Source organism: Lynx canadensis, chromosome X, assembly GCF_007474595.2.
Source record: "Lynx canadensis isolate LIC74 chromosome X, mLynCan4.pri.v2, whole genome shotgun sequence".
NCBI lineage: Eukaryota > Metazoa > Chordata > Mammalia > Carnivora > Felidae > Lynx > Lynx canadensis.
The window spans coordinates 50,186,679-50,212,854 of record NC_044321.2 but is presented as its reverse complement, the minus strand read 5'-3'; the positions used below and the strand labels follow the sequence as shown (position 1 = coordinate 50,212,854).

At 37.5% G+C, this 26,176-nt stretch overlaps 1 protein-coding gene and 1 non-coding gene across 2 annotated transcripts in view; one reads left to right on the top strand and one right to left on the bottom strand.

Annotated features, from left to right (window-relative positions):
• Positions 1-26,176, top strand: part of MTMR8 (myotubularin related protein 8) — a 112,693-nt gene that overhangs the window by 37,198 nt on the left and 49,319 nt on the right. The window contains 1 exon segment of the mRNA XM_032592058.1: positions 17,533-17,711. Coding sequence (XP_032447949.1) covers positions 17,533-17,711 — 179 coding nt within the window.
• Positions 2,294-2,430, bottom strand: LOC115508014. Its single transcript, XR_003966904.1, has one exon. It is a non-coding gene; the product is annotated as a U4 spliceosomal RNA (small nuclear RNA).

The window sequence follows — 26,176 nt, the reverse complement described above, 5'->3', positions numbered from 1 at the left end:
CTGACAACAAAAAGAAATAAAATGCATCCAAATCAGCAAGAAAGAAGTGAAACTTTCACTCTTCATAGATGGCATGATACTCTGCATGGAGAACCCAAATGACTCCACCAAAAAACTGCTACAACTAATGCATGAATTCAGCAAAGTTACATGACACACCCGACATAGAGAAATCTGTTGCATTTCTATCCACTAATAATGAAGCAGCAGAAAAAGAAATCAATTGATTCCATTTACAATTGCACCAAAATCCATAAGATACCTAGGAATGAACCTAACCAAAGAGGCAAAAGATCTGTACACTGGAAACTAAAACACATATGAGAGAAATTGAAGAGGACACAAAGAAATGGGAAAACATTCCATGCTCATGGATTGGAAGTACAAATATTGTTAAAATGTCAATCAATACTACTCAAAGCAATCTATACATTCAATGCAATCCCTATCAAAATAACACCAGTATTTTTCGCAGAGCTAGAACAAACAATCTTAAAATTTGTATGAAACCACGAAAGACCCCAGAGAGCCAAAGCAATCCTGAAAAAGAGAAAGAAACATGAAGGCATCACAATTCTGGATTTCAAGCTATATTATAACAAAGCTATAGTCATCAAGACAGTATGGCACTGTCACAAAAACAGACACAGATCAATGGAATGGAATAGAAAACCCAGAAATAGACCCACAACTATATGGTCAACTAAAGTTCTACAAAGCAGGAAAGAATATCAAATGAAAAAAAAAGACTGTCTCTTCAACAAATGGTGTTGGGAAAATTGTATGGCGACATGCAGAATGAAACAGGACCACTTTCTTATACCATACACAAATATAAATTCAAAATGATTGAAAGGCTTAAATGTGAGACAGGAAATCATCAAAATCATAGACAAGAACACAGCAACCTCTTTTACCTCGGCTGGAGGCACTAGACACATTTCTGGAGGCAAGGGAAACAAAAGCAAACATGAGCTTTTAGGTATTTATCAAGATAAAAAGCTTTTGCACAGTAAAGGAAACAATCAACAAAACTAAAAGGCAGCCTGCAAAATGGGAGAAGATATTTGCAAGTGACATATCTGATAAAGGATAGTATCCCAAATCTAGAAAGAACTTACCAAACTCAACACTCAAAAAACAAACAACCCAGTTAAGAAATGGGCAGAAGACACGAATAGACACTTTTCCATAGAAGACATCCAGGTGGCTAACAGACATAGAAAAAGATGCTCAATATCACTCATCATCAGGGAAATACAAATCCAAACTTGGATGAGAAAACACCTCACACCTGTCAGAATGGCTAAAATTAACAACACAAGAAACAACTGGTGTTGGAAAGAATGTGGAGAAAGGAAAACCCTCTTGCCCTTTTGAAGGAAATGCTAACTGGTTCAGCCACTCTGGAGAACAGTATGGAGGTCTCTCAAAAAACTAAAAAATAGGACTACCCCATGACCCAGCAATTTAACTATTAGGTATTTATCCAAAGGATACAAAAATAGAGATTTGAAGTGGTACATGAACCCCAATGTTTATAACAACTTTATCAACAATAGCCAAACTATGGAGAGTGCCCACATGTCCATTGACTGATGAATGGATAAAGAAGATGTGGTATATATGTGTTTGTGTACACACACACACACACACACACTGGAATATTACTCAGCCATGAAAGAAATGAAATCTTTCCATTTGCAACGACATGGATGGAACTAGAATGTATTAGGCTAAGTGAGATAACTCAATCAGAGAAAGGCAAATACCATATGATTTTACTCATATGTGGAATTTAGGAACATATGGGAAGGTGGGGGAAAGAGAAGACAAGAGACTCTTAATAATAGAAAACAAACTAAGGATTGATGGAAGGAGGTGGGTGGGAGAGGGGCTAGATGGTGATGGGTATTAAGAAGGCCACATGTTGTGATGTGTACTAGGTGTTGTATGTACACCTAGTTCATACTAGGTGTGAATCACTGAATTGTACTCCTGAAACCAATAGTGCGTTTTATGATAGGTGACTAAAATTCAAATTAAAACAATATTTTAAAAATCCACTTGTAGTTTTATATATTTCTTGAGAGAGAGATTAGGGGAGGGGCAGGGGGAGAAAGAGAATCCATGCCGGGCATGGAGCCTGATGTGGGGTTTGACCTTAGGGCCATGAGACCATGACCTGAGCCAAAATCAAGTCAGACGCTTAACTGACAGAACCACCCAGGTGCCATGGCTGTAGTTTTATTGGAGTGTCTCTGATTGGCTTTGATATTAGGCTAGTGATGACCTCAATAATGAGATAGGAAATGTTTCCTCTTCAATTTTTTTGAAGAGTTTCAAAAGTACTGATGTTAATTCTTCTATTAGCAATAATCGCACCTCGGATAAACCTCATTGGCTATGATACTGCCACTGTACAAAGCTGATGTTAATTTTTCTATAAATGTGTGTTAGAATTACTACAGCTTTGTAGTATATCTTGAAAGCTGGAATTGTGATATCTTCAGCTATTTTCTAGTTTCTCAAGATTGTTTTGACTATTCGAGGTCTTTTGTGGTTCCATAAAAGTTTAGAATGATTTATTCTAGTTCTGTGGAAAATGTTGTTGGCATTTTGATAGGGATTGGATTAAATCTATAGATGACTTTGGGTAGTATAGACATTTTAACAATATTGGTTCTTTAAATCCATGTTCATGGAATATCTTTCCATTTGTTTGTGTCATCTTCAGTTTATTTTGAGTACAGTTCTTTTATCTTCTTTGTTAAGTTTATTCCTAGGTATTTTATTATTTTATTGGTGCAGTTGTACATAGGATTGTTTTCTTAATTTCTCTTTCTGCTCTTTCATTAGTATGTAGAAATGCAACAGATTTCTGTATATTAATTTTGTATTCTGAGATGTTACTGAATTTATTTATCAGTTCTAGGACTTTTTTGTTGAAGTGTTTCAGGTTTTCTGTATATAATATCATGCCATCTTCAAATAGTGACAGTTTTACTTCTTCCTTAGCAATTTGGCTTCCTTTTATTTCTTTTTGTTGTCTGATTGCTGTGGCTAGGACTTCCAGTACTACAGTGAATAAAAATGGTTACAGTGGAGATCCTTATCTTATTCCTGACTTTAGAAGGAAAGTTCTCACTTTTTTTTTACTATTGAGTATGATTTTACCTGTGGGTTTTTCACATATTGCCTGTAATATATTGAGGTGTGTTCCCTCTAGACCTACTTTGTTGACAACTTTAATCATGAATGGATGTTCTATTTTGTTAAGTGCTTTTTTATGCATCTATTTATATGATAACATGGTTTTTATCCTTTCTATTGTTACTTTGGTATATCATATTGATTGATTTGTGAATATTGAACCACATTTATCCCTGGAATAAATCCCTGTTGATCATGGTGAATAATTTTTAATGTATTATTTGACTTGATTTGCTAATATTTTGTTGAGTATTTCATCACCTATGCTTACCAGAGATAATTGGCCTGTAGTTGTTTGTGTTTTTATCTTTGCTTTGTTGTTGTGCTTTTGTTTTGTGGTATTTTTTTCTTTTTGGTTTTGGTATTAGGGTAGTGCTAGTCTCATAGAATGAATTGGAAGCTTTACTTCCTCTTCTATTTTTTGGAATATTTTGAAAAGAATGGGTATTAACTCTTCTTTAAATGTCTTGTAGAATTCACCTTCAAAGCCATCAAGTCATAGACTTTCGTTTCTTGGCAGTTTTATGAATACTGATTTGATTTGATATCTAGTAATCAAACTGTTCAAGTTTTCTAATTCTTCTTTATTCAGTTTTGGGAAGTTATATATTCTCCCTTCAGTTTTGTCAATGTTTGCTTTATATAATTTGAAGTTTTGATGTTTGGGTTATATATATTCATAATTGTCACATCTCCTTGGTGACGTCACTGTTTCGTCCATGTATAACATTTGTCTCTTTGTGTCTTGCAACAGGTTTTTACTTAAAGAATAATTTTTCTGATATAATACAGCCACCACTGTTCTCTCTTGGTTATTTCATGTGTTAATAATTTTTCAACTGTTTTACTTTCAAACTATTCATGCTCTTCAATTTAAAGTGAATCTTTTATTCATAGTATATAATTAAATCCAGGATTTTTAAAAATTTGTTTGTCAATATATGCCTTTTGATTAGAGAATTTAATTTTATATTTGGGGTAATTACTGATAGGAAAGTACTTATTGCCATTTTGTCATGTTTTATGTATTTGAGGTTTTTTGTCCTTCACTTTCTCTATTACTACCTTCCTTTGTGTTTAGTTGATTTCTTAGTGACATGCTTTGATTCCCTTCTCATTTCCTTTTTTGTTAAATATGAATTTTATTGTCAAATTGGTTTCCATACAACACCCAGTGCTCCTCCCAACAGGTGCCCTCAATACCCATCAACCACCCTACCCTCCCTCCCACCCCCATCTACCCTCAGTTTGTTCTCAGTTTTTTAAGAGTCTCTTAGGTTTGGCTCCCTCCCTCTCTAACTTTTCTCTTTCCTCTTTCCCCTCCCCCATGGTCTTCTGTTAAGTTTCTCAGGATCCACATATGAGTGAAAACATATGGTATCTGTCTTTCTCTGTATGATTTATTTCACTTAGCATAACACTCTCCAGTTCCATCCATGTTGCTACAAAAGGCCATATTTCATTCTTTCTCATTGCCACGTAGTATTCCATTGTGTATATAAACCACAATTTCTTTATCCATTCATCAGTTGATGGACATTTAGGCTCTTTCCATAATTTGGCTATTGTTGAAAGTGCTACTCTAGACATTGGGGTACAAGTTCCCCTATGCATCAGCACTCCTGTATCCCTTGGGTAAATTCCTAGCAGTGCTATTGCTGGGTCATAGGGTAGATCTATTTTTAATATTTTGAGGAACCTCCACACTGTTTTCCAGAGTGGCTGCACCGGTTTGCATTCCCACCAACAGTACAAGAGGGTTCCCATTTCTCCACATCCTCGCCAGCATCTATAGTCTCCTGATTTGTTCATTTTAGTCACTCTGACTGGCGTGAGGTGGTATCTCAGTGTGGTTTTGATTTGTATTTCCCTGATGAGGAGCGACGTTGAGCATCTTTTCATGTGCCTGTTGGCCACCTGGATGTGTTCTTTAGAGAAGTGTCTATTCATGTTTTCTGCCCATTTCTTCACTGGGTTATTTGTTTTTCGGGTGTGGAGTTTGGTGAGTTCTTTATAGATTTTGGATACTAGCCCTTTATCCGGTATGTCATTTGCAAATATCTTCTCCCAATCTGTTGGTTGCCTTTTAGTTTTGCTGATTGTTTCCTTCGCCTTAGAGAAGCTTTTTATCTTTCAGGGGTCCCAAAAGTTCAATTTTGCTTTTGTTTCCCTTGCCTCCAGAGACATGTCAAGTAAGAAGTTGCTGTGACCACAAAGAGGTTGTTGCCTGTTTTCTCCTCTCAGATTTTGATGGCCTCCTGTCTTACATTTAGGTCTTTCATCCATTTTGAGTTTATTTTTGTTTATGGTGTAAGAAAGTGGTCCAGTTTTATTCTTCTGCATATTGTTTTTCAGTTTTCCCAGCACCACTTGCTGAAGAGACTGTCTTGTTTCCATTGGATCTTCTTTCCTGCTTTGTCAAAGATTAATTGGCTATAGGTCTGTGGATCCATTTCTGGGTTCTCTATTCTGTTCTATTGATCTTCATGTCTGTTTTTTCTGCCAGTACCATACTGTCTTGATGATTACAGCTTTGTAATATGGCCTGACATCGGAACTCTGATGCCTCCAACTTTGGTTTTCTTTGTCAGGATTGCTTTGGCTATCCGGGTCTTTTCTGATTCCATACAAATGTTAGGATTGTCTATTCTAGCTCTGTGAATGTGCTGGTGTAATTTTGATTGGGATTGCATTGATTATATAGATTGCCTTGGGTAGTATCAACATTTTAACAGTATTCTAAGAATCCAAGAGCATGAAATGTTTTTCCCTTTCCTGTGTCTTCTTGAATTTCTTTCATAAGCTGTCTATACTTTTCGTTGTATACATTTTTAACCTCTTTGGTTAGGTTTATTCCTAGGTATTTTATGGTTTTTGGTGCAATTGTAAATGAGATTGATTCCTTGATTTCTCTTTTTGCTGCTTCCTTACTGTTGTATAGAAATGCAACTGATTTCTATGCATTGATTTTATATCCTGTGACTTTGCTGAATTTATGTATCCGTTCTAGAAATTTTTTTAATGGAGTCTTTTGGGTTTCCCACATAGAATCATGTTTTCTGTGAAGAGTAAAAGTTTGACTTCTTCCTTGCTGATTTGGATACTTTTTATTTTTTTGTTGTCTGATTGCTGGGGCTAGGACTTCCAACACTATGTTGAATAATAGAGGTGATAGTGTACATCCTTGTGTTCCTGACCTCAGGGGGAAAGCTTTCAATTTTTCCCCATTGAGGATGATATTCGCCATGAGTCTTTCATATATGGCATTTATGTTCTTGAGATATGATCCTTCTTTCCCTATGTTCTTGAGGGCTTTTCTTTTTTTTATCAAGATAGGCTACTGTATTTTGTCAAATGTTTTCTCTGTATCTATTGAATCATGTGGTTCTTATTCTTTGTTTTATTAATTGCCTTTATCTCTTGATTGATTTACAAATATTGAATTGTCCCCGCATCCCAGAAATAAATCCCACTTGATCGTGATGAATAATTCCTTTATTTTATTTTATTTTATTTTATTTTATTTTATTTTATTTTTTATTTTTTATTTATTTATTTTTGGTTACCTTTCTAACTAATTTGGCTCTTTTTTTTTTAAATATAATTTATTGTCAAGTTGGTTTCCATACAACACCCAGTGCTGATCCCAACAAGTGCCATCCTCAATGCCCATCACCCACTTTCCCCACTCCCCCACCCCCATCAAACCTCAGTTTGTTCTCACTATTTAAGAGTTCTTAAGGTTTGCCTCCCTCCCTCTGTAGCTTTTTCCCCCTTCCCCTCCCCCATGGTCTTCTGTTAAGTTTCTCAAGATCCACATATGAATGAAAACATATGGTATCTTTCTTTCTCTGACTGACTTATTTCACTTAACATAGTACCCTCCAGTTCCATCCACGTTGTGGTAAATGGTCAGATTTCATTCTTTCTTGTTGCCAAGAAGTATTCCATTGTATATATAAACCACATATTCTTTATCTATAATTTGGCTATTGTTGAAAGTGCTGCTATAAACATTGGGGTACATGTGCCTCTATGCATCAGCACTCCTGTATCCCTTGGATAAACTCCTAGCAGTGCTATTGCTGGGTCATAGGGTAGATCTATTTTTAATTTTTTGAGGAACCTTAACACTGTTTTCCAGAGCTACTGCACCAGTTTACATTCCCACCAACAGTGCAAGAGAGTTCCCATTTTTCCACATCCTTGCCAGCATCTATAGTGTCCTGATTTGTTCATTTTAGTCAATCTGACCGGTGTGAGATGGTATCTCAGTGTGGCTTTGATTTGTATTTCCCTACTGAGGAGTGACATTGAGCACATTTTCATGTGTTTGTTGACCATCTAGATGTCTTCTTTGGAAAAGTGTCTATTCATGTCTTCTGCCCATTTATTCACTGGATTATTTGTGTTTTGATGTGGGGTTTGGTGAGTTCCCTATAGATTTTAGATACTACCATTTATCTGATATGTCATTTGCAAATATCATTTCCCATTCCATAGGTTGCCTTTTAGTTTTGTTGATTGTTTCCTTTGCAGTGCAGAAGCTTTTTATCTTGATGAGGTCCCAATAGTTCATTTTTTATTTTAATTCCCTTACCATTAGAGATGTGTAAAGGGAGAAATTGCTGTGGCTGAGGTCAAAGAGGTTTTTTGCTGCTTTCTCCTCTAGGGTTTTGATGGTTTCCTGTGTCACATTCAGGTCCTTCATCCATTTTGAGTTCATTTTTTGTGTATGGTGTAAGAAAGTTCTAGTTTCAATCTTCTGCATGTTTCTGTCCAGTTCTCCAAGGACCATTTTTTAAAGAGACTGTCATTTTTCCATTAGATACTCTTTCCTGCTTTGCCAAAGATTAGTTGACCATAGATTTGTGGGTCCAATTCTGGGGTGTCTATTTTATTCTATTGGTGTATATGGTTTTTTTTTTTTTTTTTGCCAATACCATACTGTCTTGATACTTACAGTTTTGCAGTAGAGGTTAAAGTCTGGGATTGTGATGCCTCCTGTTTTGGTTTTCTTCTTCAATATTACTTTGGCTATTTAGGGTCGTTTGTTGTCCCATACAAATTTTAGGGTTGTTTGTTTTGCTTCCAGAAGAATGCTGGTGCTTTTGGGATGAGCACTGGGTGTTGTATGGAAACCAATTTGTCAATAAATTTCATATATATATATATAAAAAAAAAAGAATGCTGGTGCAATTTTGATTGGTATTACATCAAATTACAATTTGATGTAATTGTACATATTACAATGTACAATATACAAATGTACAATGTACAATATACAAATGTACAATGTACAAATTGTACAAATGTACAAATGTACAATGTACAAATATTACAAATTACAATCAAATTACAATTTGATTGGTAGATTGCTTTCAATAGTAATGACATTTTTACAATATTCTTCAAATCCATTTGCACGGAATGTTTTTCTGTTTCTTTGTGTCTTCTTCAATTTCCTTCATAAGCTTTCTACAGTTTTTAGCATACAGATCTTTTACATCTTCAGTTAGGTTTATTCCTAGGCATTTTATGAATCTTGGTGCAATTGTGAATGGAATCAGTTTCTTTATTTGTCTTTCCGTTGCTTCATTATTGGTGTATAAAAATGCAACTGATTTCTGTACATTAATTTTCTACTCTGCGACTTTGTTTAATTCATCCATCAGTTCTAGGAGACTTTTGGTGGAGTCTGTCAGGTTTTCCATGTAGAGTGTCATGTTGTCTGCGAAAAGTGAAAGTTTGTCTTCTTCTTTGACAATTTTTATGCCTTTTATTTCATTTTATTGTGTGATACTTGATGCTAGGATTTCCAATACTATGTTAAACAACAGCCGTGAGAGTGGACATCCCTGTCATGTTCTTGATCTCAGGGGGAAAGCTCTCAGTTTTTCCCCGTTGAGGATGATATTAGCTGTGGGCTTTTCATAAGTGATTTTTACCATGTTTATGTTCCTTCTATTCCAACTTTCTCAAGTGTTTTTATTAAGAAAGGATGCTGAATTTTGTCAAATGCTTTTTCTGCATCAAGTGACAGGATCATACGTTCTTATCTTTTCTTGTATTAATGTGATGTATCACATTGATTGATTTGCAAATATTGAACCAGCCCTGCATCCCAGGTATGAATCCCACTTGATCATGGTGAATAATTCTTTTTATATGCTGTTGAGTTCGATTTGCTAGTATCTTGTTGAGAATTTTTGCATCCATATTCATCAGGGATATTGGCCTGTAGTTCTTTCTTTTATTCCCTGGGTCTCTGTCTGGTTTTAGAATCAAAGTAATACCGGCCTCATAGAATGAGTCCAGAAATTTTCCTTCCATTTCTATTTTTTTGGAACAGCTTGAGAAGGATAGGTATTAACTCTGCTTTAAATATCTGGTAGGAGTTCCCCAGGGAAGCCATCTGGTCCAGGTATCTTATTTGTTGGGAGATTTTTGATAACTGATACAATTTCTTCAGTATTTATGGGTCTGTTCAAATTTTTCTATTTCCTCCCACTTGAGTTTTGGTAGTGTGTGGGTGTTTAGGTATTTATCTATTTCTTCCAGGTTGTCCAGTTTGTTGGCATATTATTTTTCATATTATTCCCTGATAATTGCATGTATTTGTGAGGGATTGGTCGTAATAAATACATTTTCTTTTGTGATTTTATCTATTTGAGTCCTTTCTCTTTTCTTTTTGAGAAACCTGGGTAGAGGTTTATCAATTTTGTTTATATTTAAAAAAAAAAACAACCCTTGATTTCATTGATTTGTTCTACTGTTTTTTTCTGGGGCAGATTCTATATTGCTTATTTCTGCTCTGATCTTTAGTATTTCTCCTTTTCTTCTGGGTTAGGGGTGTCTTTGCTGTTCTGCTTCTAGTTTCTTTAGGTGTGTTGTTAGATTTTATATTTGGGATTCTTCTTGTTTCTTGAGATAGGCCTGGATTGCGATGTATTTTCTTAATAGGAATGCCTTTGATGCATTCCAAAGGGTTTGGATTATTGTATTTTCATTTTCAGTTTCCATATTTTTTTAAATGTCTTGTCTAATTGCCTGGTTGACCCATTTGTTCTTTACTAGGATGATCTTTGACCTCCATGCTTTTGGAGGTTTTCCAGACTTTTTCTATGGTTGATTTCAAGTTTCATAACATTGTGGACTGAAAGTGTGCATGGTATGATCTTAATTCTTTTATATTTATTGAAGGCTGTTTTGTGAACCACTATGTTATATGTCTTTGAAAATGTTCCATGTGCACTCAATAAGAAAGTATATTCTGCTGCTGTGGGATGTAGAGTTCTAAATATATGTGTCAAATTCATCTGATCCAATGTATCATTCAGGGTCATTGTCTTTAATGATTCTCTGTCTATCTAGACAGAGATCTGTCTAGATGTAGATCTGTCCATTGTTGTAAGTGCAGTATTAAAGTCCACTGCAATTACCACATTCTAACAATAAGATTGCTTACGTTTGTGATTGTTTTATATCTTTGGGTACTCACGAATCCATTTCATAGACATTTATAATTGTTAGCTCTTCCTGATGGATAGACCTTGTAATTATTATATAATGCCCTTCTTCATCTCTTGTTGAATTTAATTTACAGTCTAGTTTGTCTGATATAAGTATGGCTACTCCAGCTTTCTTTTGACTTCCAGTAACATGCTGGATAGTTCTCAATCACCTCACTTTTAATCTGTAGGTGTCCTCAGGTCTAAAATGAATCTCTTGTAGACAGCAAATAGATGGGTCTTTTTTTTTTTATCCATTCTGATACCCTATATCTTTTGATTGGAGCATTTCGTCCATTTACATTCAGTGTTGTTATTGAATGATATTGGTATAGAGTCATTGTGTTATCTGTAGGTTTCATGCTTGTAGTGATATTTTGGTACGTTGTGGTCCTCGCAACATTTCACTCACAGGATTCATTCACTTAGGATCTCTTGAAGGGCTGGTTTAGTGGTGGTGAAATCCTTCAATTTTTGTTTGTTTGAGAATACCTTTATCTCTCCTTCTAGTCTGAATGGCAAGCTTGTTGGATAAAGGATTCTTGGCTGCACAGTTTTCCTGTTCATCACATTAAAGATATCCTGCCATTCCTTTCTTGCCTGCCAAGTTTCAGTAGATAGGTCTGCTTCTACCCTTGTGTTTCTACATTTGTATGTTAAGGCCTGTTTATCCATACCTACTTTCAGAATTTTCTCTTTAGCCTTGTATTGTGCCAGTGTCACTATGATGTGTTGTGGAGAAGATCAATTCAAGTTACGTCTGAAGGGAGTTCTCTGTGCCTCTTGGATTTCAATGTCTGTTTCCTTCCCCATGTTGGGGAAGTTCTCAGCTATGATTTATTCCAGTACACCTTCAGCCCCTTTCACCCTCTTCATCTTTTTCTAGAATTCCTATGATACAGATATTGTTCCATTTGAGTGCATTCACTTAGTTCTCTAATTCTCCCCTGTTGATCCTGTTTTTTTTTTAATTTTTTTCTCAGATTCCTCTTTTTCCATAATTGTATCTTCTAATTCACCTCTTCTCCTCTCTGCCTCTTTGTTCTGCGCTGTGGTCCCCTCCATTTTATTTTGTACCTCATTTGTAACATTTTTATTTCCTCATGACTATTTTTTAGTTCCTTGATCTCTGCAACAATAGATTCTCTGCTATCTTCTATGCCTTTTTCAAGCCCAGCGATTAATTTTATGACTATTATTCTAAATTCTTGTTCAGTTATATTGCTTATATCTGTGTTGATCAATTATTTAGCTTTCACTTCTTCCTGGAATTTCTTTTGAGGGGAATTCTTCAGTTTCATAATTTTTGCTAGTTTTCTGTCCCTTATCAGTCTAAAATTCTTTTTATGTGCTCTGGACCTGCAAGCACTGCTATAGTAAAGGGGGTTCATACACTGTCCAGGACCTGGCCATTCAGGAGGTGTTTTTTGGAGTGTGTTACTGGCTCTCTATAGTTGTGACTTTGGTTATTTTTTTTCTCTACTCATAGTGATGTTTTAGACCCTCCACGATGTGTGCTTTTAATTTGTTCCTTGAAATAGCCCCGGAAAAGAAAAAAAATGACAAACCGAAAACAAAAACACATAAACACACAGACAAATAAAAAAAACAGAGAAACAAAGAAAAAATCCAAAGCGAAAATCAAGAAACAGCAGCTGTAAGAACAGGGTATATGTGGTGCTGATGGAAGAGCACATACAAAGAGAGAAATGACAGGGGCGGGGACAAGGAGAAAATAAACATTGACCAAGCAGAGAGACTAAATGGCTTAATCCATTGAGAAAGGAAAATAAAGAAGGAAGCGGGGGCAAAGAAACAAAGATAAAGTTACCCAGACAGAGAAACTACATGACTTCATTATTCCAGAGAGAGAGAAAGAAAAGTACAGAAGGAGGTGTAGAACACATATCAAGGGAATGTATTAAATATATCTGCTTAAACAAACCAACAACCCGAGTAACCGGCCTTGAGGAGGGAAGACATAAGTAAGGAGGAAAGGGAGGGAAATTTATCTAAACAATGAGAAATGTCCTGGAGTTAATCCAGGTTATGCAGCAGCACTGGTCTGGAGGATGGAGCCATTTGGTTCCATAGTGTCCATCCCGCTCCAGTAGATGCATAGTTACCTGGTGTGGAGGGATGTGGTTTGGTGTAGACTGGTCTTGCCTCCACTGTGGGGCCCTCAGAATGATCCCTGAGGCCCCACCTTGATGGTGGGGAGGGGAATGGTGATCCCCCAGTCTCTTCTCCACGGACGGGTGGACTCCGTTTGAGTCATCCTCACTGTAGCATGCACACAGACAGGGCAGTCTTTCTTGCTCCACCAACTCCCCTGTCCTGGTGCTTGGCTAGGATTCAAAGTCCCGCTCTATGAGCTCTGACACTGGGGAAGAGCCTCTGTGTGTGGCTCAATATGTGGTCCCAGTTGGCTTTGTGCCACAGCACTTCAGGGAGGACCACCTTCTCTTGCTGTGGACTGTGCCCCTGACCTAGCCATTGAGCCCAGGGTTGGCAGATGTAGGCAGGCTTTGTCCTATCCCGCAGCACTCCAGGGAGGGGGGGGGTCGCATTCTCCTACTGCAGACTGTGCCCTTGACCTAGCCACTGAGCCCTGGGGTGGCAAACACAGGCAGGCTTTGTCCTATCTCACAGCACTCCAGTGAGGGGGCTGTTTTCTCTTACTGCAGACTGCTCCTGACCTACCAAACCCGACATTGGCTCTCCTCCTCCCCAGGTGAGCAAACAGGGTAGCTGGTCCCAGTGCAAGGAAAGCCCCACAGTTAGAGATGGGATCCCTCTCAGTCCCAGTCTGAGGTTTATCTCTTGTCCAGATACAGTTCTAAGCTTCCTCAGCCACTCTTTCTCTTCCTTTTGTCTCTCTGCAAAAGGGGATCCCTCCCCTCCCTGCATATGGGGCCTGTTTTATCTCTCCCAGTTCTTAATCACCCACTTATAGCCCATCTAGGTTGTCCCAGTGTCTCCTTTTTAGACGCAGTCTCATTTCCTCCCAGACTCTCAGGGTTCAAAGTCCTTTGGCTTCAGCCCTTCTTTGTTTGAGAGACATGGGAGGTATGGATCCCCCTACTTCTCCGCCATGTTTGTTCCGAAACCTGAATAATCCTTTTAATGTATTGTTGGATCTGTTTGGCCTGTATCTTGTTGAGAATTTTTCCATCCATGTTCATCAGGGAAATTGGCCTGTAGTTCTCCTTTTTAGTGTGGACTTTGTCTGGTTTTGGAATCAAGGTAATGCTGGCCTTGAAGAATGAGTGGATAAGTTTTCCTTCCATTTCTATTTTTTATAGTGGCTGCAAAAGAATAGGTGTTAACTCTTCTTTAAAATTTTTGGTAGAATTCCCATGGAAATCCATCCAGCCCTGGATTCTTGTTTGTTGGAAGACTTTTCATTACTGATTCAATTTTTACTGGTTATGGTTCCATTCAAATTTTCTATTGTTTCCTTTTCAGTTTTGGTAATTTATATCTTTCTATGAATTTGTTCATTTCTTCCAGATTGCCCAATTTTTTGGCATATAATTGCTCATAATATTCTTATTATTGTTTCTATTTCTGCAGTGTCAGTTGTGATCTTCTCTTTCATTCATGATTTTTATTTATTTGTGTTCTTTCTGGTTTGTTTTGTTTTTTTAATCAATCTGTCTTGGGGATTATCAATTTTGTGAATTCTTTCAAAGAACCAGTTCCTGGTTTCATCTGTTCTACTCTTTTTTTTTTTATTTCTTTACCAGTAATTTCTGCTCTAATATTTATTATTTTGCATCTTCTGCTCGTTTTGGTTTTTATTTGATGTTCTTTTCCAGCTCTTTAAGGTTTAAGGTTAGGTTGTGTATCTGAGACCTTCCTTCTTTAGGAAGGCCTGTATTGTTATATACTTCCCTCTTATGACTGCCTTTGCTGCATCGCAGAGGTTTTGCGCTGTTGTATTTTCATTTTCATTGGCTACCATGTACTTATTAATTTCCTCTTTAACTTCTTGGTTAGCACATTCATTTTTTAGGAGGATGTCCTTTAGTCTCCACGTGTTTGTCATCTTTCCAAATTTTCTCTTGTGGTTGATTCCAAGTTTCATAGAGTTGTGGTCTAAAAATATGCATGGTATGATCTCAAACTTTTTGTACTTGTTGAGGGCTGAATTGTGACCCAGTATGTTATATATTCTGGAGAATGTCCCATGTGCACTGGAGAAGAATGTGTATTCTGCTGCTTTAGGATGAAATCTTCTGAATATATCTGTTAAGTCCATCTGGTCCTGTGTGTCATTCAAACCAATTGTTTCCTTGTATATTTTCTGCTTAGGTTATATGTCCCTTGCTGTAAGTGGGTGTTGATGTCCCTACTATTATGGTATTATTATCAATGAGTTTCTTTATGTGTGTGATTAATTGATTATATATTTGGGGGTTCCACATTTGGCAAATAAATGTTTATAATTTTTAGATTTTCTAGGTGGATAGACCCCTTAATTATGATTATAATGCCTTTCTTCATTTCTTGGTACAGTCATTATTTTAAAATCTGATTTATCTCTTAAAGGTGTGGCTACTCTGGGTTTCCTTTGGTGACCATAATCATGATAGATTGTTCCACATCCCCTTTCTTTCTATCTGAAGGTGTCTTTAGGTCTAAAATGGGTCTCTTGTAAGAAGCATATACATGGGTCTTGCTTTCTTGTCCATTCTGATACCCTGTGTCTTTTCATCGAACCATTTAGTCCATTGACATTTTTAGAGTGAGTACTGAAATATATGAATTTAGTGCCATTTTGTTTCCTGCAGTGTTGGAGTTTCTGTTGATGTTCTCTAGTCCTTTCTAGTCTTTGTTTCTTTTGGTCTTTTTTGGTTTGTTTTGTCTTGTCTCCCCTCAGAAAGTCCCCCTTAAAATTTCTTGTATGGCTGGTTTACTGGTCTCAAATCCTTTAGTTTTTGTTTGTCTAGGAAACTCTTTATCTTTCCTTCTATTTTGTATGATAACCTTGCTGGATAAAGAGTTTTTGGCTGCATATTTTCCCCATTTAGCACATTGAATATATCCTGCCACTCCTTTGTGACCTGCCAATTTTCTGTGGATAGTTCTGCTGTGAACCTGATCTGTCTTCCCCTATAGATTAAGGACTTTTTTTCCCTTGTTACTTTCATAATTCTTTCCTTGTCTGTGTATGTTTTGAATCTGACCATGATATGCCTTGGTGATGGTTGGTTTTTGTTGATTATAATGGGAATTCTCTGTGCTTTTTGGATTGTGATGTCTGTGTCTTTCCCCAGATTGGGAAAGTTTTCCACTATAATTTGCTCACATAAACCTTCTTCCCATTTTTTTCTCTTTCTTCATCTTCTTGTGCTACTGTGATTTGGATCATAGATTATTACTTTTTAATAAGTCACTGAGTTATCTAATTCTTGTATTGTGCTCTTTTGCCTTAGTTTCCCTCTTTTTTCTGCTTCATTATTTGCCATAATTTTGTCTTGTATATCCCTGATTCGCTGGCCTGCTTCTTCCATCCTTGCTGCTATGGCAACCATTCAACATTGCTTCTTGATAATAGCAATTTTAATTTTGTCCTAACTAGATTTTACTTTTTTATTTCTGCCGAAAGGGATTCTATGCTTTTTTCAACCCCAACTGTTATTCTTATTATTGTGGTAAAATTCTAGTTCAGACATCTTGCTTATATCTGTGTTCATTAAGCCCCTGGCTGTCATTTCTTCCTGTGCTTTCTTTTGTGGTTAATTCCTTTGTTTTGTCATTTTGGAGGAAGAAAATAATTAATAGAGTAAAATGTGAAAATTAAAAAATTAAAAACAATGCAAAAGAGAAAATAAAGGTATCTAGATCCTAGGTGTGTTTTGGTCTGGTTTCTGAAAAAAGCTTGATGCAATAGAGGAAAAAAGGAAAAATAAAAAGAAATAAAAGGAAGAAAAATTTAAAAATTAAAATACTGGATATAATAAAATAGAATAAAATACAATGAAGAAAGTGAAATAGAAAAAACTTACAAAGAAAAGAAAAACATACTTGAAATTTTATTTTTATTTTCTTAAAAAGTTTTTCTTTCTGTATCCAATAAAAGGAAAGAAAAGAAAAAAAGCAATAATTTAAACAAATACAAAAGCAAAAATTTAAGAAAAATATAAATGGATTAATCAGCAGACAGAATGAAACCTGAATGAAGTTACATCCAGTTTCCCATAGAACTGAAACTATGAAGCACTCTATAGGCTGTACATTAAGCAGGTGGAAAGACTTGTGCTGAACTTCTAGGGGATGTGTTTGGAGGGTGCAGTTGGGCAGGACTTGGTGTAACAGCTCTGTTCTCCACTAGATCACCTTTCTTAGCTTACTGCCTTGGATCAGTGTGGCGTGCATGCAAGTGTGTGTGTATGTGTATTCACGAGAGAGGTGAAATGGCTTCACCCAGCTCCTTAGTCTCTGGCACAAGAACTTAGCACTCTCACTGATATACAGCCATGCACCTCTCTTTTTTCTCAGACTTCTCTTCACTCCTTGCTTCTACCCTGTCTGTTCCCAAGATGTCAGCCTGCTAGACAGTACCTCCCTCCAGAGTTTTATCTCAGATAGGGCTGTGTTTCCAAACCCCTCACGTCAGAGGACCCTGAAGCTTGGACCTGTTCCCACCCTCTGGGAGAGTGTCTCTGAGCAGTGGCTGGGTGTGGGCTTGCCCCGGAAAATGTCCGTGCAATAACAGCAGCAGAGGTTCAGAGATTATGGCAAATAACAACACACAGCTGATACCAGGTTTCACCACACTCTGGCGTCTTTGTCCCAATAGCAGCAAATGCTGCTCTCCCAGGTCTGGGACCTTTTCCTGTGGGGAGGCCGCATGTCCTCTACAAAATGCACTCCATGCATGGGAAGTGCTTCTTCCCATGTGGTTCATGGACCCCTTGGACCCTGCTGCCTGTTCCTGGAGATTCCCCCTGATTCCTCACCGGAGCACTGCCTGGTATTGTGCTCCAGAATTTCCAACTCTGAGAATCCTAATGGTATTGAAACCCTCTCATTTCTCCTGATCAATGGTTCTGGGGAACAGTTTTCTTGCTCAGACCTTTGTAAGATTTTTCACTCTTTCTCTTTCTCCACAGCTACTTTTGGGGGCAGTGTTATTCTTGCATGATCCTAGTGTGCTACACCCTCCCCCTTTCTCTGTCCTCTCTTGGCAAAAACAGCTCCCTAGCCTCTGTGACTTTTCTCTCTCCAAATTCACCTCTCTGCACCATGTACCTACCATGTTCTGTGGTTCACATTATGCAGATTGTTATGTTAATCCTGAGATCAATTTCCTAGGTGTGCAAAATGGTTTGGTGCTGATCTAACTGCATTTCAGGGACAAGATAAGCTGAGAACTTCTGTACTGCTCCACCATCTTTAAAAAAAATGGGTCCTCTCCCTTTTCTTTTTGAGAAGTCTGGCTATGGGTTTATAAATTTTGTTTATTCTTTCAAAAAGCCAACCCTTAGATTCATTGTTCTGTTTTTTTCAATTCTATATTGTTTATTTCTGCTATAATCTTTATTATTTCATTTCTTCTGCTGGCTTTGGACCTACTGTGCTGCTGTTTTTCTAGTCCTTTTAGATGTGAGGTTAGGTATTTGGAACCTTTCTTGCTTCTTGAGATAGGCCTGGATTGCAATATACCTTCCTCTTAGGACTGCTTTTGCTGCATCCCAAAGGGTTTACACTGTCATGTTTTCATTTTCATTTGCTTCCCAATTTTTTTAATTTCCTTGTTGACCCATTCATTCTTTAGTAGGATGTTCTTTAACCTCCATGAATTTGGGGACTTTCCGAATTTTTTTCTTGTGGTTGATTTCAAGTTTCATAGCATTGTAATCTGAAAATATGCATGGTATGATCTCAATTTTGGAGAATATTCCATATGCACTTGATAAGAATGTTTATTCTGCTGCTTTTGGATGAAAAGTTCTGAATATATCTGTTAAGTCCATGTGATCCAGTGTGTCATTCAGAGCAGTTGTTTCCTTATTGATTTTCTGCCTAGAGGATCTTCCTTTTGCTGGAAGTGGAGTATTAAAGTCACCCAAAATCATGGTATTATTATCTATACATCTATTTATGTATGTGATTAATTGGTTTATAAATTTGGGTGCTTTCACATTGTGGGCATGAACATTTACACCTGTTAGCCCTTCTTGATGGTTAGACTGCTTAATTATGATATAATGCCTTTCTTCATCTCTTGTTACAATCTTTATTTTAAAATTTAGTTTGTCCAGGGGCGGCTGGGTGGCTCAGTCAGTTAAGCGTCCGACTTCAGCTCAGTCATGATCTCCCAGTCCGTGAGTTCGAGCCCCGCATCGGGCTCTAGGCTGATGGCTCAGAGCCTGGAGCCTGCTTCCGATTCTGTGTCTCCCTCTCTCTCTGCCCCTCCCCCATTCATGCTCTGTCTCTCTCTGTCTCAAAAATAAATAAACGTTAAAAAAATTTTTAAAAACATAAAAATAAATAAAACTTAGTTTGATATATGTATGGCTACTTGAGCCTTCTTTTAATATTCAGTTATATGATAGATCATTCTCCATCCACTCACATTCAATCTTCAGGTATTCTAAGGTCTAAAATGAGTCTCTTATTGCCAGCATATATATGGGTATTGTTTCTTTTTTTTTTTTTTTTTTAATTTTTTTTTCAACGTTTATTTATTTTCGGGACAGAGAGAGACAGAGCATGAACAGGGGAGGGGCAGAGAGAGAGGGAGACACAGAATCGGAAACAGGCTCCAGGCTCCGAGCCATCAGCCCAGAGCCCGACGCGGGGCTCGAACTCACGGACCGCGAGATCGTGACCTGGCTGAAGTCGGACGCTTAACCGACTGCGCCACCCAGGCACCCCGTTTCTTTTTTTTTTTAAATCCATTTTGATACCCTATGTCTTTTGATTGGAGCATTTAGTCCATTTACATTCAGAGTGATTATTGAAAGATATGGATTTAGTGCCATTGTGTTATTTCTGGGTTTCATGCTTGTAGTGATGTCTCTGGTTCTTTGTAGTCTTTGTTGCTTTCTATTCACAGAGTCTCCCTTAGGATCTCCTGCAGGGCTGGTTTAGTGGTCATGAACTCCTTTAGTTTTTTTTTTTTTTTTGGTCTGGGAAAGCTTTTATCTCTCCTTATATTCTGAATGACAGCCTTGCTGTATATATGATTGTTGGCTGCATATTTTGTCTATTCATCACATTGAATATTTCCTGTCACTACCTTCTGGCCTGCCACGTTTCAGAGGACAGGTCTGCTTTACTCTTATGTGTCTACCCTTGTAGGTTAAGGTCCATTTGTCCCTAGCTGTTTTCAGAATTCTCTTTTTTTTCTATGTATTTTGCCAGTTTCACTATGATACGTCATAGTGTTGACCTTGACCTGTGCCTCTTGAACTTGGATATTTATTTCCTTCCCTAGATTAGGGATGTTCACAACTATAATTTCTTCAAATAAACGTTCTGCCCCTTTCTTACTCTCATTTTCTTCTGGAACTCCTATCATACAGATATTAATTTGTTTCATTGATTCACTTAAGTTCCTAATTCTCCCCTCATGGTCTAGTAATTTCTTTTATCTTTTTTCTTCAGCTTCATCATTTTCCATAATTTTATCTTCTACTTCACCTATTCTCTCCTCTGCTTCTTCCATCCTCACTGTCACTGCATGTAGTTTATTTTGCATCTCATTTACAACATTTCTTGAATCATCGTGACTACTTCTTAGATCTTTCATCTCCACAGCAGTAGATTCTCTGCTGTCTTCTATGCTTTTACAAGCCCAGCTATTAGTCTTATGATTATTATTCTAAATTCTTGTTCATATATATTGTTTGTATCTGTTTTGAGCAATTCTCTGGCTGTCATTTCTTCCTGGAATTTATTTTGAGGAGAATTCTTTCACATCATCACTTTGGCTAGGTTTCTTTTACATGTTTAAATATCTTGTTATATGTCTTGCACCTGCAAGTACTACTATATTAAAAAAGGGTCATACACTGTACAGGGACTGGCACTTCAGGAAGTGTTTTTGGAGTGTGTTGCATGTACTCTGTTGTTGCATCTTTGGCTGTTCTATCCTTCTGCTCATAGTGCTGGATTTTTTTGACCTTCCACCCGGTGTGATTTGATTCGTTCATTGACGTTGTAATCCTGGAAAAGGTTGGGGGTAGGCGGGGTGAAGCCTTGTTCCATACAAAGAGAGAAATGAAAGAGACAAAAAACATCAGGCAAAGAATCAAAGAAACTATAAGGCTTAATCCAGATATATATATAGAGAGAGAGACAGAGAGAGAGAGAGAGAGAGGAAAATAAAGAAGAAGGTACAGAAAAGGTGTAAAAATAATATAGTAAAAATTCCTGATTAAACAAATATCCAGAACAGAGAAAGAAAGGGGGGAAAAGACAAATTTATATATAATAGGAATTGGCCATAAATCAAATCAGAAGCTATGAGCCTGATTCCAAAGGAAAGAGAAGAAAAGAGGAATAAAAAACAAACAGACTAACATACAAAACCACAGGACAGATGTCAGTTGGTGCCTGGGAGTGGTGATTGTGCTGGTCAGGAAGAGAGGCTGTCTGGTTCAGTCAGTGTCAGTCCCAGTCTGGTAGATAATAGTTACCAAGCACAGATGGGTGGGGTTTGGTGCAAGCAGGTCCCATTTCCACTGGTGGCTGTTGTTCTGTTCCCTGAAGCTCCACCATATCGGTGATGGGGAGAAAAATGGAGACACCCCATTCTCTCCTCTCCGGATCAGTTGTTTCAAACCATGCCCTCAGGGAGGCAGGCGGCTGGCTTGTCCTGCTCCACAGTCTTCTGTGCCTCCTAGGCTCTCAGCTGGTATTCAAAACCTGATGTCTTAAAGGATCTTTCTCTATGTGGACCTGGTTCTGGAGTAGTGCCACTGCACCCAACCAACAAAGGTTCTCTGGTGCCTGCAGGGCCTTTTGTCCTTGGGCGGGGTGGGGGCAATATACTCTCTTCCCACAGTACTCAAGTGAGGGAACTATTCTCTCCCAGTGTACCCCTAACATCACTACCATGTCCTGGGCTAGCGCCCTACTCTCCAGGCATGCATATATGGCTCTGGTCCAGAGAAAGTCATGCACACATGAGAACTCCAATCTTTAGCTCCTAATGCTATTTGCAAAGTAGAAACTAGCTCTCTCCGTATTTTTCTTTCCCCAGTCTGTAGTCTAGAGAGGGTTTTCTCTTCTGCAAATACAATACCACACTTCCATAGCCTCTCTTTTTCTTCCTTTTGTCTTTCCACAGAAGGGGCTCCCCCCCCCTCCTTGACTATGCTGCCCTTTTTATCATTCCCAATTCGCAAACACAGACCTCTTTCCTGTCAAGCTGTCTCTTTCCACCTGTGGAGAGTTTTCTGTTACTCTTCAGCCTGTATTTCTGGGTATTCAAGTATTCTGACCTCAATCCAGCTGTGTTTGAGGGATGAGGGAAATTCAGGTCCCCCTACTTCTCTGCCATCTTAACTCCTCTCCCTGGTATTTTTCTTTTAGAACTTTAAATATATCAGTCCACTGTCTTCTGCCCTACAAGGTACTAACAATAAATCCACTGATAATCTTTTAGTGGGTCTCATACATAACAAGTTGCTTTTCTCTAGCTACTGTCAAGATTGTCTTTCTGTCCTTAACAACCATTGTTTGATTTTAATTTGTCTAAGTATGGATTTCTTTTGATTTGTCTTGGTAATCATTGAGCTCTTTATATTGTATATTTATTTCGCTCCTCAAATTTGGGAGTGTTTGGTCATTATTTTGTCAGATAACCTATTTACCCTTTTTTGTTTCTCTTTTCCATCCAGGACTCCCATAATGCCTATATTGGTACATTTCAGGGTGTCCCATATATCATTTAGGGCCTGTTCATTTTTCCTTATTCCTTTTTTTTCCCTTTGATTCAGTAACTTCGAATGATCTGTCTTCAAGTTTGCTGATTTTTTTCTTGCTGATTAAATTCTTCTGAACTCTAGTAAATTTTTCAATTTTTGTGCTTGTTTAACTCTAGAATTCCTGTTTTTTTCCCCCACTTTTTGATGATATTCTCATTTTGTTCCTAAATCAAGTTCCTAATTTTGTTTATTTGTCTGTACATGTTCTCTTTGAGCTTGTTGACCATACTTAAAGCAATTGTTTTAAATTTTTGTCAAGTGAGGCAGAGGCCTGTGTTTCTTTAAGGTTAGTCTCCTGATATTTGTTTTGTTACTTTGAATGGATTATCTTTCACTGTTGCTGTTTATGCCTCATAATCTTTTCTTAACATTAGGACATTTAAAAACAGATATATCTCCCAGTCTTTGAGGACTGGATCCATTCAGACGCTTTAATCAGCCCAGTTTCAAAGCTCAGGGTCCACTCCAACCTTTTGTGGAGATGCATCTTCCCTGGGCTTGTGCATGTGCTTTTATTCCCAATCCTCATATACTCAGCTGTTTTTAAGGGTATTCATTTCCCTAAGAGTCTTACTCCTGCTTCTCAGAAGCCTTAGAAAAATGCTTATATTCCTCGGCCCATAGTCTCTTGCCCCCAGGAATCTGTGGGCCTGCAGAACCCCTCTAGCTCTCACCTGCCACTCTCTCACATGCTTTGAGTAGCATTCAATCTGCAAAGTATGTCACCATTCTAGTCAGTGCTCCAAGTCAGGGGAGATAGAAATTAATCCCTCAGGCTACCAAAAACAAGACAGATCATTGGAAGCAACTTCCACTCTTCCTTATATTCCAGAGGGAAGAACTGGGAATTGGGTGCTTTCTTCCCAATTGCACCATGCTGCACTGGGAAGGGGGTGGGGCAAGATGAACAAAAGGACTATGAATTTTTCTACTGTTGTGGGCATAACTTTTTCTTAGGCATTCATTTGGTTGCTGCATATTCTTAACTGGTTACTAGAGTTCTCACAAAGCTACTTTGGTCCATATATTGTTTACTTAGTGTGTCCATGGAACAAGGCCCAGAGACTTCCTATCTGCCATCTTGCTGGTTTCACTCATTCCCTATTACTTGTTAAAATTGCATGTGAATCTATAATTATCAAAAATTAATTTTTTCTTGTTAATTGGTTTCTGGAGTGGAATTTAGTGATTCGCTACTTCACACCCATTGCTCATCACAACAAGTGCTGTCCTTAATGCCCCTCACCCATTTAGCCAATACCCCCAACACCACCCCTCCAGCAACTCTCAGCTTGTTCTCTATGGTTAAGAATCTCTTGTGGTGTGCCTCCCTCTCTGTTTTTATCTTATTTTATTTTTTTCCTTCCCTTCCGTTATGCTTATCTATTTTGTTTCTTAAGTTCCACATGAGTGAAATCATATGGTATTAGTATTTCTCGGACTGACTTATTCACTTACCATCATACTCTCTAGCTCCATCCATGTGTTGCAAATGGCAAAATTTCATTATATATATATATATACACCACATCTTTATCCATTCTTCAGTCAATGGACACTTAGGCTGCTTCCATAATTTGGCCATTGTAGATAATGCTGCTGTAAACATCCGGGTGCATATACCCCTCTCAATTAGTATTTTGTATCTTTTGAGTAAATACCTAGTAATTCAATTACTGGATCATAGGGTAGTTCTATTTGTAACTTTTTAAAATGTTTTTTTTCTTTTTTTGAGAGAGAGAGAGATAGAGTATGAGAAGGAGAGGGGCAGAGAGAGAGAGGGAGACAGAATCTGAAGCAGACTTCAGGCTCTGAGCTGTCAGCACAGAGCCTGACACAGGGCTTGAAGTCCCAAGCAGTGAGATCATGACCTGAGCCGAAGTTGGATGCTTAACCAACTGACCCACCCAGGCATCTGTAACTTTTTGAGGAATCTCCATACTGTTTTCCAGAGTGGCTGCACCAGTTTGCATTCCCACCAAAAGTGCAAAAGGGTTCCCCTTTCTCCACATTCTTGCCTACACCTGTTGTTTCTTGTGTTATTGATTTTAGCCATTCTGACAAGTGTCAGATGACATCTCTTTGTAGTTTTTATTTACATTTCCCTGATAATCAGCAGTGTTGAGCATCTTTTCATATGTTTATTGGCCTTTTGTATGTCTTCTTTAGAAAAATGTCTATTCATGTCTTCTACCTTTTTAAAATTAGATTATTCATTTTTGGGTTATTGAGTTTGATAAGTTCTTTACAGACTTTGGATACTAACCCTTTATCTGATATTTCATTTGAAAATACCTTCCCCCATACTATAGGTTCCCTGCCCTTCACTATGCAGAATTTTTTGTTTTTGTTTTTGTTTTTGTTTTGATGAAGTCCCAGTAGTTTATTTTTGCTTTTGTTTCCTTTGCCTCAGGAGACACATCTAGAAAGAAGTTGCTATGGCTGATGTCAAAGAAATTACTGCCTTTATTTTCTAGGATTGTTATGTTTTCAGGTCTCACATTTAGGTCTTTAATCCATTGTAAATTTATTTCTGTGTAGTATAATAAAGTGGTCCAGTTTCCTTCTTTTGCATGTTGCTGCCTAGTTTTCCCAACACCATTTATTGAAGAGACTGTCTTTTTCTCATTGGATATTCTTTCCTTATTGTCAAAGATTAATTGACCATATAGTTTTGGATTCATTTCTGGGCTTTCTATTCTATTCCATTGATTTATGTGTGTGTTTTTGTGCCAGCACCATATTGTTTTGATTCCTACAGCTGTGTAATATATCTTGAGGTCTGGAATTGTCATGCCTCCAGCTTTGCTCTTCTTTTTCAAGATTGATTTGGCTATTTGGAAACTTTTGTGGTTCCATACAAATTTTAAGATTGTTCTAGCTCTGTGAAAACTGTTGTTGGTAGTTTGATGGGATTGAATCAAATGTATAGATTGCTTTGTGCAATAAAGACATTTTAACAATATTTGTTCTTCAAATCCATGAGAATGGAATGTTTTTCCATTTGTTTATTTCCTCTTCAAATTCTTTCCTCAGTGTTTTAAAATTTTCAGAGTACAGATCTTTTACCTCTTTCATCAAGTTTATTCTGGGTATCATTGTGTTTGGTGCAGTTGTAAATGGGATTGACTCCTTCATTTCTCTTTCTGCTGCTTTATTACTGGTGTTCAGAAATACAACAGTTTTCCATACATTGATTTTGTATCCTGCAACTTCACTGAATTCATTGATCAGTTCTAGCAGTTTTTGGAGTCATTTGGGTCTTCTATATATAGTATCATGTCACCTGCAAATAGTGAAAGTTTTACTTCTTCCTTGCTGTTTGGATGCCTTTTATTAATTTTTTAAAAAATTCCTACAGTATAATATTAGTTTCAGGTATACAATATAGTGATTCAACAATTCCATATATCATCCAGTACTAATCACAAGTGCACTCCTTAGTCCCTATCACCTACTTTACCCATCCCCCCTCCCCACACGCCACCCTTTTGGTAACATTCT